Source organism: Coffea eugenioides, chromosome 1, assembly GCF_003713205.1.
Source record: "Coffea eugenioides isolate CCC68of chromosome 1, Ceug_1.0, whole genome shotgun sequence".
Classification (NCBI taxonomy): domain Eukaryota; kingdom Viridiplantae; phylum Streptophyta; class Magnoliopsida; order Gentianales; family Rubiaceae; genus Coffea; species Coffea eugenioides.
Window position 1 is genome coordinate 39,281,835 of NC_040035.1, and position 13,684 is coordinate 39,295,518.

The 13,684-nt window shown below is 35.0% G+C and overlaps 1 protein-coding gene across 1 annotated transcript; it reads left to right on the forward strand.

Moving 5' to 3' along the window:
* The first annotated feature begins 6,774 nt into the window (after nt 1-6,774).
* Nucleotides 6,775-10,649, forward strand: LOC113761443 (elongation factor-like GTPase 1). The gene has a single exon (XM_027304434.1). It carries the CDS (start codon nt 7,317-7,319, stop codon nt 10,389-10,391), a length of 3,075 nt encoding a protein of 1,024 aa, XP_027160235.1. The 5' UTR covers nt 6,775-7,316; the 3' UTR covers nt 10,392-10,649.
* The last annotated feature ends 3,035 nt before the right edge of the window (nt 10,650-13,684 follow it).

The window sequence follows — 13,684 nt, forward strand, 5'->3', positions numbered from 1 at the left end:
GTCAGCTTGAACTCTATTCATGCTCTGTCAAATTGAGTTTAATCGAATCCAATTTTGACCTAGCTTGTGAGCCAGATCAATTCACTTGTGACTCCACTCATGTCTAATAAATTAATTTTATTAATAAAAATTTAAAAATTGACATTATCATGATTTCTTATACTATATAAGAATGAGTTTTGGTCAAAGAGTGTCTTTGAATTTCAACTGCAAGGGTAGGGGTATTTTGGAACTGTGAAGTTGTTTGAAATATAGTTATAGATTGGGTACTACTTAGGGTAGTATGTATTTTCCTATATTTACCAAAATGTCTTTATATCTTGTCAGATGCAGTGGTGATTTGTTAGTGTGAGATTATTTGATCGCCTTTTCAATAGTGGGTACAAGTCAAAATAGCTTTTGTGTTACTGTAATTACTTAAATGTTCTTGCAGAGACATTGATTAGCTTGTTTTAATTCAGTTATAATATCAATTATTACCCTTACTTTACTATTACAACTTGAAGACATTCAAATTCCGTTTTCATCTCAATTAAAGCTAGAACAATGTAGTTTGCTAAGTAATTTATTTCTGAGCATCAGTTTTAGCTTCACTTCTCCTTGTGTATCCTTATCAATGTGTGTCCCTGTATTTCATATAACATGAATGTATAGCATATTTATGAGTAAGAGAAATGTTAATATTTAATTAATAAAATTCAGTACAAAATTTATATTGAATGCCTATAATCACAGGAACAACCAACTTGTTCAACTTCTTATTCAGTGCCATCTTCATAGCACCAATGTTCAGTAGCTTATCAATTAGAATTTTACTTCTTGTTCATCAGTTGCTAAAACATGTTTCCTAACATTATTAGAAGTTGTTTCTTTGCTGCCTCTTTTTGCATTTCATTCTTTTCACTCTAATACGCAATTATTGACGTGACTAATTCAGGTGCACAATTTCTATCTATGGCTTTTAATTCCAATTTAGGTGAGCAATTTATTCTAACTTTAGCCTCATGGTTTTCCTGACTTCAAATGCAAATGTCTAATTAATTAAGTTTTGCTCCAAAGTTCATACTTACTATTTCTTTAGTTCTCACACAACTATTCTCATCTTCATTTAAACGAAGAACAATAACTGCTGACTTACTCGAGTTGTTGAAAATTCAACATCTCACTTACAATTAGAGCACTATTATTCAAAATGATTGAGAGATAAAAGCCACACTACTCAAAAGATGGAATATCAAAAATTGTTCTTCATTAATGGTCAAACAATGTACAAAAACACAAATCATACAAAATAAATTCTATGTTTTCCTACTTTTGCTTCAATCACTATTACCACAATGGTTGCCATGTATCATTTCATTTTATATAAATTTACTAGTTTAAAGAGTCATTCACAATATTTAAACAATCAATTTCTAAATTACATTCGTCATCTACACCTTAAATGATATTTTCTCCATTTCTCATTTCTTCCATGGTATAATCACATCTTTCTTTTCCCTTTTCTTTTGCTTCAGTCTTTTCTTATAAACCAAAACCACTTTCATAAAAAAAATTTTATCTAACATTTTGTTCTAATACTTTTTTGCTATACAGTGATAAAATGTTGAAACACTAATTTATGTTGAAACACTAATTTATGTTTTACATATATAATTTTTCAACAAATTCTTCAAAACTTATAGAAGGTACTATATTTCCAATGCAAAAGTTCAACCTATTTCCGTCACAAATTCTACAAACAAAAATAAATATTCATGGATTATGAATAACACAACTCCTATCTAATAATTGCAAGAAATTGATAGGACACTCATTTCAGATATCTTCATCTTCCACCTTGATAGAAATTATAAAAGGTACGATTTAAATTTTCTTTCAAAAAACTAATAAGTAAGTATGCCTCTTAAATAACACTAACAAAGAATTCATATATTCAAACCTTCCTGCAATTACTGTTCATATTCAACCATAACCTATAAAAGTAGATCCACATACCAGACAAGTCATCAGTGTTGATCAATAGTTCGACTAATACCTGCCCAAATACTAAAAATCATTATAAATATATTTTCACTAACAATGTTATGTATCTATCAACCAATGGTACTAACTTTTTGGTATAAAGATACTGCTGATGAAAGCCAACTAATGGCTAATATTGTTCCTGCATCCAAGTAAGTATCATACCATGGTAAGTATTACAAAAATTACAAATATTAAAGAGGAACTATTAACTCAAAAATGATTTTTGATACTATATTCAATAATTTTGTGACTCTCAACCTATCTACAAGATAATAGAGACAATACAAGGATAGCCACTACTATAACAAACTACTACCATTTGCAATAAAAAACTAAACGCAACGGACTACTACTTGAACTTCATGTAAATATTAATATCTTCTAGGGAATGAAACTTATGAATTCCGCTTTTACCTAATCTTCCATTCTTATCAAGTTTAATATATCGTTATTCTTAATTTTTTCATGATTCTCTTTTTCTGATTACAAATTAGTCGTCCATGCTATTATATCAAATAAAAACTACTAACTATCTTAAACCACAGGCACCAAACTCCCACACAACCTAGTAATATTTTACAATTATATGCCACTCTTAGAACTAAAAGATTCCTTATACTATATAAGAATGAGTTGTGGTCAAAGAGGAGTTTTGAATTTCAATCGCATAGATAGGGGCATTTTGGGAATGTGGAATGATGTGTCGCTTTTTAAAACTTTTGGTACAACTCATGATAGCATGTGTTTGGGTATGTTTATAGAAATGACCACATGTTTGTACATTTAAAGTTTGTATTTATGGAGACATCTATATATTTCTGGAATGGGAGATTATTTTACAATCGTTTGTGCATTGGGTACAACTCATATAATCGTATGTATTGGTGTAATTACTGAAATTGTGTTATAGTGCAATTAAAATAAGGAGACGTTGCTGATAACTAACCATTTAGGGATATTCAATTGTCTGAAACAACTAATAATTATACCAACATATGAGTTCCCATGTCTGAAATCCATGTCTTTGAAACAGCTTCCACACTAGCAATTAAACAGCCAAAAACGTGGGCATGTTGATGAATTAATAGGACTGTCAATGGGGTTGGGCCAGCCCGAGCTCAGCTCGTTCGGCCGGACAGAAAGCCGATGAGCCCGATCATTTAGTGAGCCGGTCTGAGCCTGAGCCTAAAAATTAGGCCCGAATTAAATGTGAGCCGAGCTTGGGCCTTATTAGGCTCAAACCCGATATAGGTCCGGCCCTTTAATTACCTATATATATAATATTTATATTTTGATATTATGTATAATTATATATCCAAATATATTATTACTAAATACTAAATATATACATAAATTACAAAACACAAAAATACATCTAAAAACTCTTTCATGAGCTTTCTTGAGAGCCAATATTGGTAATGCATAACTAAATCTCTAATTTTTCTTATTGGTTGAGTAAATTTTTGTATTGGCATAATATTGGTTGATTTTTTTTTGGTCTACAAACACAAAAATCATCAAGCATATTTGGATTTAAATCACAAGATTATAAAAAAAGTTTCAACTTTTAAAGATGTATTGGCTTATGATCGCATGTTTTATTACTATTTTTCATGCATTTTGAATGGATTAAATATAAATATTGTTGAAAAATTTTTGGTTTATATACGTTTTAAGAACTATTATTTGTTCATGTTTAGTTTTAATATTATAGTCTTGTAAATGTTAAATTAGTTTTACAACTTAATAGTTATAGTAATTATATTAAGAAAATTAAAGAGTAATAAGTGAGCTTGGGCTAAGCCCGATTAAGGCTCACAACCCGAATATTATGTGAGCTGAGTATGAGATTCACATTTACGAACCCGAAACTCATAGCCGAAGCCCGAAAATGATTCAAATTAAATGAGCTGAGCTTGAGCTCATCAAAGCCCGGCTCATTAGGCCCGATTGACAGGCCTATGAATTAATGTCTGAGCATCGGTTATGGTTCTTCCAATGCCTACTCCTTCACATTCTTTCGTTTTCCCTCTTTCGGCTTCAAAGATTAGGCTATTTTTGCTGCCTTTATACTCAATATTTCAGAATGGTCTTTAGCCGAAGCTATTCGTGGTGGTTCAACTTGAGGTGAGTTTTGTTCCATAGTTTTATTATTTATGTGGGTGATTCTTGGGGTTAGCATTGGATGCCGTTGGAATATTGGAGCTAAATTACGCAACCAAAGGCTCAAATTTTACAAAGAACCATAACTGATTCGAATCTTTGTTGCCAGTTTACTTGCTGTTTTTTGGGTTTCTTTTTCATTGTTCATCTTAATTAGCTTCCTCTTTGTGCTTCTGTGTAATTTGACTTGTGTGCTTATGATGTGATAGGAAAAGAACAATACTAATGGATAGTAGCTACAAAGGCTACCAAGAGAAAAAGACTGAACACCGAAGAATAGTGAATCCCTAGATTGGAGCCAATGGCATATCAAAGAGGAAAATATACAACTATATGGCTAATTAGTAATTACTTAGAATATAGGTAAAAAGAAGAAAAGTCGGACACTTATTGGTCTGACATAGGCTGGGTATAAATCTGTCAGCCTGGCACCTGACACCGAATTTTTTTTTTTAAAAAGATAGCCCGGCACCTGACCGAATTTTTTTCAAAAAACTGGTAGGCTGCCGGGCTTTTGCTTTGACTCGCTGCCTCCAAAAAGTACAAAACAAAGCCTGACTTTTGGACAAAAAAGAAAAAGGCTAGGCTGGGCATCCCTTAATGCCTTAGCATCCCGTGGCTAGCTTTAGGAATTCTTAGTGTACGTTAACAATTATACCTCTTGACTCCAACTTTCCCACTACAGAATTCCTAGTCTTGATACCAAAATCAGCACTTAGCGTTTTTCCTAAAGCTAAGGATGATTTGGACCTGTTACAATTGAGCATAAGAAATAGGCGTTAATCATAATTAATTTCCTTAAAATATATATCATTTTTCACTTTAGCTCCTAACAAATTTTTTGTCTCGCTTTATCCTACATTGGACACAATTTTTGTATTGTCCGACTTTTCTTTTTTTAACCTATATTCTAAGTAATTAGCCCAACTATATGGTATCTCAAATATGAATTACCTCCGAATTCATCTTCTTTAGCTAATTTTGTTTTGAATAAAGAGAAGGAACTATATAGGTTGTGATAGAAAATTAATCATGCATGTCTCCCTGTAGTGGTCATAAGTTCTTCTTTTTGTTCAGTTTCTATGCTTCGATTCATAGTAATGGATAGTAATAGTAGGTTTAGCATAAGGTGTCTGTTGAGTGTACATGGGGTTTCTTCCTTGTAATGGGCCTATGGATGATTGTTGCTGGGGTTAGGTATTCTACTATTACTATCTCCATAGTTATTAAATCCGACCCGTCCTGACGGTTGAACCAGTCAAATCGATGAACCCGCCATGGAACCGGGCCTGTTTAGCAATTGGACCAGAGTTGCAGATGACTCACTTTGAACTGTTTGATTTGGACGGTGGAACCGGTGACTCGGCAAACCCGGCGGGTTTTGACAATTTTTCTAAAATTATTTTTTTACCCAATTTTTTAATTTGACCAGCCACACTAACATGAGCATTGTCATCTTTTGTCAATTAGATGAGAAAAATTGAAAAGGGATTTAGGAATTAGGGTTTATTTCTCTCTTTGACACTTAGATTTATCATTTATGTTTGTATATAATATCAATATGAATTCATAAACTAAAAAACACGTATGGGTATAGTTTGTGTGTATGAACTATGAAACATAAATAGGTTATGACTTGTTAACATTTAAGAATTTTTGTACTTATATTATAATTTATATGTTTATTTAATTATATTATACATATATTTTATTATGTAGTGTGACCCAACGATTCAATCAGTAACCCATCGATTGAACCACTGACTCACCAATCCAATCCTTCGCCAACCCGATCCTTATGGCAGGTTGATGCCCAAGTTGGTTTCAATAACTCTAACTATCTCTAAATAAGCAGACATACTTAATGTCCTCTAAACTACTCTATTATCTATGCATTTCCTGCTACTCATATTAAGTAGGATTGGGTTAATATGCATTATTATCAGCAACAATTTTATTAATATTACTTAATATGCGTTGTTATCCTACTCTTATTTTCATTCATTTGTTCACCTTGCAAAAAATATTGAATGCACATAACTCTTTATTAATCTAAGTTGCCTATTATTTTTTACCTATTGAATAATTCTCTTTAGTCACAGGCACCAAACACCAGCGCATCCCCCTATTAAGTTTCTTATACAAACTAAGTTAAATTACAAGTTTCACCCTTTTAATTCCTGCATCATTTAGATGTTTTTAAGTTGGTAATTTTTTTTCATGTAAAAAATTACAGCATCAAATTGCTCCTTTATGTTTTTGGAAATAATTAAACTACTTTTTATGACATTCTTCTTCTATTTGCAGTAATCGTATTTTTCTTCATTACAGTTACATTTTCAAAATGATATATTTTTCATACATTTCTACACCACATTGAATACTTCTACTGCAGTTACGGTTGCTTGATTGGAAATTGTATGAAAAAAAAGGAGCAAATTTCCCATTCCAATAGAACTCAAATCAAGTGTATACATTTTGCCATGCTTGCCCTTCTACTGAAGTTGGGCTTAGTTAACCATAAATTGGCTTGACTACTCCAAAATTACACAAGGTAGTCAGCAGGCCTACAACACGAACAATTCCTAAGCCCATAATCTCCTCTCTTTCTTCCTCTCTCAGCTAGCTCCCCTGCATTTTCCTATAGACTCTGAAACCCTAAATATTGCAGACTTTCCCAATCTTGGAAGCCCCAGAAAACCTTCCTACTTGTTTCTTGATTCACAATCATGTTCCTTAATCCAGAGGAAAAGAACAGCCGATACAACAAAACACTGAAATCCAGAGTTACCCCAATTCTTCATAGGAAAGAGCCCAACAGACAATCTTTGCATCCCTTTCTAAAGAAACCATTTTTGCCTTGTTCTTCTGTATACTTATATCTCTAGCTCAAAATTTTCTGTCTTTTCTTGCTTGCGTTTTATTGGGTTTTCTTCAATTCGAGGATCACTTTAAGAAAACTGTCAAAAGAGTAACCTTTTTGCTGCTTTTACCTGTTTCTTGAAGTTCTACAACTCGGTTTTTGTAGGTTTGTTGTTCGCATAGGTTTTGAATTTTCGGTGTAATTAGGGTGACCTCTGTAATTGTTTATTCTTGATAGTTTGTGGGATTACAAGGGTAGAACAATGGGTGATTTTGACCGTACGAAAATACGAAACATATGCATTCTTGCCCATGTGGATCATGGGAAGACCACACTGGCTGACCACCTAATTGCCTCTTATGGAGGTGGGGTGCTCCACCCTAAGCAGGCGGGTAGGCTTAGATATATGGATTATTTAGATGAGGAACAGAGGCGCGCTATAACAATGAAGAGCTCTTCTATAGCTCTTCAGTATGAGGACCATTCGATAAATCTTATAGATTCCCCGGGTCACATGGATTTTTGTAGTGAGGTATCTACTGCTGCTAGGTTGAGTGATGGGGCTTTGGTGTTAGTGGATGCTGTTGAGGGGGTTCATATTCAGACTCATGCTGTCTTGCGTCAAGCTTGGATTGAGAAGCTTACGCCGTGTTTGGTTTTGAATAAGATTGATAGGTTGATTTCTGAATTGAGATTGAGTCCTATGGAAGCGTATACTCGGCTGCAGAGGATTGTACATGAGGTTAATGGGATTGTGAGTGCATATAAGTCTGAAAAGTATTTGTCAGATGTTGATTCACTTCTTTCGGTACCTTCTGGGGATGTTGGTGATGATAACTTTGAGTTCGTAGAAGACGATGAAGAGGACACTTTTCAACCTCAGAAGGGAAATGTTGCATTTGTTTGTGCATTAGATGGGTGGGGGTTTAGCATTCTGGATTTTGCTGAGTTCTATGCTTCCAAACTTGGGGCCAGCTCCGCTGCACTGCAGAAAGCATTGTGGGGTCCTCGGTATTTCAATGCAAAGACAAAGATGATTGTTGGGAAAAAGGGTATGAGTTCTGGATCTAAGGCAAGGCCCATGTTTGTTCAGTTTGTTTTGGAGCCACTTTGGCAAGTATATCAGGCTGCTTTAGAAGAGGATGGTGATAGAGGAGTTCTTGAGAAAGTTATCAAGTCCTTCAATTTGTTGATACCTCCACGTGAACTTCAGAACAAGGATCCAAAGGCTGTTCTTCAGTCTGTGATGAGCCGTTGGCTCCCATTGTCGGACAGGATATTGGCAATGGTGGTTAAGCATATGCCTGACCCTATTACTGCTCAGTCTTTCCGGATATCTCGCTTGCTTCCTAAGAGGGAGACCTTGGACAATGCTGGCAGCTCTGAGGTGCTTGCTGAAGCAGAGGTTGTGAGGAAATCCGTGGAGGCTTGCAATTCTAGCCCTACTGCGCCTTGTGTTGCTTTTGTTTCCAAGATGTTTGCAGTGCCATTAAAAATGCTTCCTCGAGGAGAGGATCTGAGTAATTATGCAGATGACGCTAGTGGTGAATCAGAAGAATGCTTCCTTGCATTTGCGAGGGTCTTTAGTGGAGTTCTACATGCAGGACAGAGGATTTTTGTGCTTTCAGCTTTGTATGATCCATTAAAGGGGGAATCAATGCAGAAGCATGTGCAGGAAGCTGAGCTGCAGTCTATTTATCTGATGATGGGTCAGGGGTTGAGACCTGTTGCCTCTGCAAAGGCAGGGAATATCATTGCCATTAGAGGTCTTGGCCAGAATATACTGAAAAGTGCAACTCTGTCATCCACAAAGAACTGTTGGCCTTTCTCAAGCATGGTTTTTCAAGTTGCACCCACTTTGAAAGTTGCAATTGAGCCTTCTGATCCTGCTGATATGGGCGCACTGATGAAAGGTCTAAGGCTTTTGAATCGTGCAGACCCATTTGTTGAGGTGGCAGTATCTGCTAGAGGTGAACACGTGCTAGCTGCTGCAGGTGAGGTTCATCTCGAAAGATGCATTAAAGATTTGAAGGAGAGATTTGCAAAAGTAAGCTTGGAAGTCTCTCCCCCTCTTGTATCATACAAAGAGACGATTGAAGGCAAGTTAAGCAATCCATTAGATAATCTGAAGCAATTGAGTGGCAGCTCTGAAGTTATTGAGAAAACTACCCCAAATGGAAGGTGTGTAGTTCGAGTGAAGGTGATGAAACTTCCAACTATGTTAACGAAGCTGCTTGATGAGAGTTCTGAGCTTATTGGGGATATTATAGGAGGTAAATCTGGTCAAGATTGCAAAAGCTTGGAAACATCGAGAGGTAGCATTGTGGAAGATGAAAATCCAATTGAAGCACTGAAGAAACGCATTATTGATGCTGTTGAAAGTGATTATACTAATGGAGATTCAGAGGCCGACAAAGAACGATCTGAGAAATGCAGAACACGGTGGCAAAAACTCTTTAATAGGATCTGGGCTTTGGGGCCTAGACAGGTGGGTCCTAATCTTCTGTTGACTCCAGATACAAAGGGAAAGTTTGACGATTCTCCTGTTTTAATTAGGGGACACCCTTATGTCTCTGTTAGATTGGGATTCCTCGATGGCTCTGATTTGAGTGGTAAATCAGCTGATACATCAGGAGTAACAGATCAAACTTTATGGCGAGAAGCAGAGAGTCTCGAGAGCAGTGTTGTGTCTGGATTCCAATTTGCTACAGCATCTGGCCCATTGTGTGAAGAACCTATGTGGGGTTTGGCATTTGTAGTTGAGGTTTATATATCTCCACTGGCTGAGCAACCAATTGAGGCAGATGCTTCTGCTCCACAGTCAGAGCAGTATGGCATCTTTGCTGGACAGGTTATGACAGCTGTTAAGGATGCTTGCAGGGCGGCTTTACTTCAAAGAAAACCTAGGCTTGTGGAAGCAATGTATTTTTGTGAGTTAAACACACCAACCGAGCATTTGGGTTCCATGTATGCAGTGCTTTCTAGGAGGCGCGCCCGAGTTGTCAAGGAAGAAATGCAGGAAGGGTCACCTCTATTTACTGTACATGCATATGTTCCTGTTGCTGAAAGTTTTGGATTTGCCGATGAGCTGAGGAGATGGACTTCTGGTGCTGCAAGTGCTCTACTTGTCCTTAGTCACTGGGAAACACTTCCAGAGGATCCTTTCTTTGTACCCAAGACAGAAGAAGAGAGAGAAGAGTTTGGAGATGGTTCGAGCATGCCACACAATACAGCAAGGAAACTCATTGATGCTGTGAGACGCAGGAAGGGTCTTCCTGTGGAAGAAAAAGTGGTTCAGCATGCAACAAAGCAGAGAACATTGGCTCGTAAGGTATAGCAGCTTCTTATGGTGCAATCTTAGTTGACCTTTGCAACTCTTGTAATACAATACATCGCCTCATACACATTGTGGTCAAAAGAATGTAAGGTTGTTGTGAGAATAGTAAATTTTTTTCCCCCAGAAGAAGGCTGTAAGGTATAGCTTATTGATGATATCTGTAAGGTGTATCTTGTGGAGGAAAATTGAGAAGATATGAGAAATATTAATTGTTTTCTATTAAAGGTACGAGTATAATATAGATTCCAAATATTGTTTTCCTTCTTGTTGTGTGATTGAAATTTTACCATTAAATGTTCCTGTATGTATGACTTCTGTCACTTCTGAGTTCAGAAGCAGATGGTGGTAACCGATGCTTCTATCATGGTTGAGTTCAAATTAATGTCTTTTAGAGAGACCATTGCCTCTAAAGAGTCGAGTTCAATTAATGTGTTCTAGAGAGACTACTACCACTAAAGGGGGAATGCAGTACATAAACATAAATACCAGGAAAAGTTCAATAATACTTCTCAACCAAGCAGAAAAGCATTTCCAGCAAGGAATGGAGGAATTTGATTCATATCCCTGAAGTAAATATAATGAAAAACTTGTCTTGTTTCCCCTCTATTAAAACTGCAATTTGGTTTTATCATCATCAATGGCTTGTTAATGATAAGACTTCGCATTGAGCTTGCTGCAGCTTATGTGTCATGGTCCTATGAAAACATAATAACAAATCCAGTTAATACCTTAATGAGCTTCTCTCTTCTGATATGGCTGGAATGTTAATAAACTCAAGAATCTGGTGCATGATAAATTCCTGCAGCAGGTTACTTACACTCACCTTTCTCATTTCTGCTTTTGCTGAGACACTAATCTGGAGTCTTACTGCTGACAGTGATTGCGTACAGCTATTGCATTGTATACGTGCTTTGAACTAGAAGGTGAAATTGTGGCTTTTTTTTTTTTTTTTTTTAAAAAAAAAAAAACCTCCTTTCTTCCAGATAATGATGTGCTCAAGTGCTAATGGTTATATTGTTTTCAAAAGGTTCTTATATCGAATTCTTCAGACATAATTATAATGCTGTAATTAGTTCGTGTATAAGAAACTGCAGTCCTAAGGATGTTTACCAAAAACATCATCATATAATCCTTTCTGGTATTTCATTTGTCCATCTCGGAAAGTTAGCTGTCATGTTACTGCTGAAGATCAAAATTGTTTTGCACTGCCTTTAGGGATAATTTCAGAAACCTCTCCTGAGGCTTATGACAGTTTCACTGCCCTCCCCTGATATTTTCAAAATATCATTAACCTCCCTTAAAACTAATATTCTTGTAACAAATTAGCCCAATGCAATAAAATCAACAATAAAAAATGATTTCAAGAGCAAGAAGAATATTTTATACCAAAAATATCCCTTAACTTATTACTAGTTGGTTGACTTAGAATCAAAAGGAAGTATTAGTTAAAAATAGATAATAAAGACTAAACTCTAGCATGAGTGTAATAGAATTTAAAAACAATAAGTATTTTTCATAGTACTACATAAAATAGCAAAATCAAAGTATTGGAGAGGAAAACTTGTTATTTGGAATCAAGATTTACACGAAAAATTCCAAAACTATTAGTATCAGAATTTGAAAAGAAATTGAACAAGACAAAGTATGGCATTCTCATGAGAAAAACATCACAATAGATGGCTACTATTAAAAAATATAGAATATGCTAAAATATGTTATGTTTTTTTGAATTATTTCTTTAATTAAAAAAAACCAACTCTCAAGCAACATTTGGATTAATAAAAGGGCATGATTTTATTGGAAAAGCAATTAAATCAAAGTAGAAAATTTTTTTCCTAACCATCTTGTTTGGATTACGTATACAAAGAAAAGAAAAGAAACACTAAAGAAAGAAAAGAATAGATTATGTGCAGTTACATTTTATCCATAATGTAATAAAATCTAATTGTAAACATATTTTAATACTTTACCCTCTTTTTGTGTATTTTCATATTCATCTTGTTTTCTTATGAAACATTGATGAAATAATAATATCTAAATAGTAATTTTAATCTTTTTTTAGGAGAAAGAAATTAAAAGAACTACTAAAATATAGAAAAAGAATTTTAAAATGTTAACAATTATTGTTATAAAATTTAGTGTTCAAGATTTTCAAATTTTTTTATATTCAAAATCATGATTAATTTAGTACGAGTGACTAAATTGTTTCTCTCCATATAAATACGTAATATTTCCTAAGTTGTAAGGATGGTAAAGTCATTTGACCACCCATGAGTAGAGCTGTTAATCGAGCCGAGTCGAGCCGAGTATTTGGCTGCCGAGCTCGACTCGAGTTTAATTCGAGCCGAGCTCTACTCGAGCTCGTTAGGAAAACGAGCTTTAAAATATGTTCGAACTCGGCTCGTTAAATTTACATGTGGCTCGAGCTCGAGCTCGAGCTTGACTCGTTTATCACAAATGAGTCGAGCTTCACGAGCTTGAGCTCGAGCTCGTGCAAATTAATCTTAATAAAAACCTATAATTTTTAATTTTTATAATTTTGATTTCTAAAATAACAAATATGCCCTTCATTAACGAGCTCTAACGAGCTACTCGAGTATCAAACGAGCCGAGCTTACTCGGCTCGTTAACTAAACGAGCATGTTTCGAGCTCGAGCTCGACTCGTTAACCAAAATTAACGAGCCGAGCTCGAGCCTTAACGAGTCGAGCTCTAACGAGCTTTCGAGCTACTCGATTGACTTAACAGCTCTACCCATGAGGTAAGCACTGGGTTCCAAATAGCTTATAGGGGAGGTAAGTGATTATTTTTTAAATTTTAGGGGAGGATAGTGGAATTGTTAGAATCCTCAATGGAGGTTTGAAATTATCCCTTACCTTTGTATGCTTTACATGCTATTCCGTTTGATGTGATTATAGTAGTGGGATAATATCATAAACCTACCCTGAAGTTTCTTTTGATATCACCTAGCACTTCTAAGGTTTTAAAAAATCACTTACCTCTCTTACTTTTATTATTAGTGTAACAAAACTTTTAAAAGCTCTAAACTACCCTTTCACTTGCTAAATCAAAATATTACTAAATCACTTTGTTCACTTCAAGAAAACCATTACCTTAAAAAAAATCTCTTGCAGTAGTACCACATCATAATACTAAACCCCATAAAAATATAAATTTAAAAAATAGAAAAGATATTTGAAAAGAAATACACTTGCATCAATTCCACTCTCCATATTCAACCCTTGTCCAAACCGTTAAATTGTATTAATCATTATAAAAATCAATTCAAAATAA